General features: G+C 44.8%; 1 protein-coding gene across 3 annotated transcripts in view; it reads left to right on the top strand.

The window, feature by feature from the left end:
* The window catches only part of ddb1 (damage-specific DNA binding protein 1), a 40,632-nt gene that overhangs the window by 16,888 nt on the left and 21,244 nt on the right, over positions 1 to 2,500 (top strand). For all 3 annotated transcript variants that reach the window (XM_084124971.1, XM_084124973.1, XM_084124972.1), the window contains 3 exons: positions 158 to 241; positions 329 to 445; positions 691 to 793. In XM_084124971.1, coding sequence (XP_083981097.1) covers positions 158 to 241; positions 329 to 445; positions 691 to 793 — 304 coding nt within the window. The remainder of the gene's footprint in view (positions 1 to 157; positions 242 to 328; positions 446 to 690; positions 794 to 2,500) is intronic.

Genomic DNA, 2,500 nt, shown 5'->3' with positions numbered 1-2,500 from the left:
CCAAATTATAAACTTTCACTCTATGATGGTTAAATTTAGCAGTTAATCCGCGAATGACGTGCGACCACACCTAGTAATCAGTGTGTGTGTGCAGATACACACGTGACAGAACCTTCTTCAGCACACGTGTGTGTGTGTGTGTGTGTGTGTGTTCTAGACCTCGATCGCGGAGTGCCTGACGTATCTGGATAACGGTGTGGTGTTCGTGGGATCCAGACTGGGAGATTCTCAGCTAGTGAAGGTCTGTGATCTGGCAGATGAGTTCTTGCTCTGTGATAATGGTGTGTTCTCTAAGGCCAGCGTGGTGTGTGTGTGTGTGTGTGTGCAGCTGAATGTGGACAGTAACGACCAGGGTTCGTATGTGGCAGTGATGGAGACCTTCACTAACCTGGGCCCGATAGTGGACATGTGTGTGGTGGACCTGGAGAGGCAAGGCCAGGGTCAGGTGAGCCCAGCACACCACACACACACCACACACACACACCTCACCACATCATCATAAATCATATAAAACATGGAGTTGTGACAGACAAGTTTCATGCGTCGTTGCAGCCCTACGTAACATTAACACTGTTTGTTAAGAGTTCATGTTTGTCTGTAGCTAGCTTTATCACATCAATGAAGCAGTGTATCATCAGCTAGGATGAAGCCTGTGTGCGTGTGTGTGTGCGTGTGTGTGTGTTCCTGCAGTTGGTGACGTGCTCCGGAGCGTTTAAGGAAGGCTCTCTGAGGATTATTCGTAACGGTATAGGGATCCATGAGCACGCCAGTATCGACCTGCCCGGGATCAAAGGTCAGATCTCCTCCTGCTAATATGCTGTGAATCACAATATATCTCTATATTTTCTTTAGTTCTTTTTTCTGCTGTATGTGTTGTTGATGTTTCAGTCATGTAACGTGTTGAATTGGGGAACAAAAACTGCACGGCACGGTTATATTTCTTTATCAGTTTTATATATTATTGGGACTCAGTTTCCAATTCACTTTCAGTATCTATCAAACTCTGCTAGGAGCTGATCTGCCCATCATCAGAGACCACAGATTCAGCACGACTTCTAGAAAATGTTTGCATTTTGGCAGTTTCATCTTGAATCAACAGTGTGCAGCATTTTTGTGAACCCTTGCTTTGCGCTGTGTGTGTGTGTGTGTGTGTGTGTGTGAACCGTGTCCTCAGTGTTTCTACTGTCGGGCCAGTGTGAGCAGGGCTTAAACAGGCGGGCGGGGCTAATAGCCTCGGGTCAGGAACACCGAGCCCAAAACTGCTGCTGTTTCTCCACCGTTGGGCCTGAAGCTCCGCAGCGCTTCACTAAAACACACCCATAACATGCCTCTCTGGAACATCTCACACACACACATCATTTCACCAACAAAGGAGCTCTAGCACTCTCCCGAAAGTTATTCCTCTCCAGAGGAAGCTCTTAAAGTTCGAGATCCCCTCCTGGGATGGTGCTGCTCTTCTCTCTAGTAATATGGCACATAGTCTTACAGCTCAAACATGACAAACTGGGGCTCAGGTCAGGAAGCAGACAGACTGGCTAAACCGACCGTCTGCTAGCGGCCTCACGTCACTGAGAGCCAACCGTTTGACTCTCTTTTCCAGCAATTTTATTTTAAATAGACTCAAATTATGTTGGCATTAGTGGAATTGCATTAGCATGGTTTAAATCATACTTATCTTAAAAACGCCAGAGGAGAACTGGCCCCGACTGAGCCTGGGTTCTCCCAAGGTTTTTTTTTTTCTCCATTAGGTCACCTGATGGAGTTTTTCGGTTCCTTGCCACTGTTGCCTTTGGCTTGCTCATTTGGGGATATTTAATTTAATTAATCAATCAACAATACTATTGATCAGCATTACCAAACGTGGACGTTTTCCACTAGAAACAAGCATTGATGTATTATTTTTATTTAATACTGTGAAGCTGCTTTGATACAATCTGTATTGTGAAAAGCGCTATATAAATAAACTTGACTTGACTTGACTTGACTTATCTGACCGTTATCAGTTTGTAGCAGTAAATGAAGAGATGTCTCATTGATCACAAGTTCAGTATGGCGTACCACAAGGCTCAGTACTAGGACCGCTGCTGTTCACTCTGTACATGCTACCCTCACACACACACACACACACACACACACACACACACACACACACACACACTCTGTACATGCTACCCTTAGGCGATATCATTAGGAAGCATAGCATTAGTTTTCACTGTTATGCTGACGATACTCAGCTCTATATTTCTTCACGCCCCGACGAAACTTACCAGTTCACTAAATTAACGGAATGCACAGCTGATATAAAAACTGGATGACTAGTAATTTCCTACGACTAAACTCTGAAAAAACAGAGATTCTAATTATTGGACAAAAAACTTCCTCACATAATAATCTAGAATACTGTCTAACACTTGATGGCTGCTCTGTCAAGTCCTCGTCGTCGGTCAGGAACCTGGGTGTGTGTGTGTGTGTGTGTGTGTGTGTGTGTGTGTGCTCTTTG

Source organism: Abramis brama, assembly GCF_963993115.1.
Source record: "Abramis brama genome assembly, chromosome: 9".
NCBI lineage: Eukaryota > Metazoa > Chordata > Actinopteri > Cypriniformes > Leuciscidae > Abramis > Abramis brama.
Note: the sequence above shows the minus strand (reverse complement) of the source record. Positions and strands in the feature narration are given on the sequence as shown.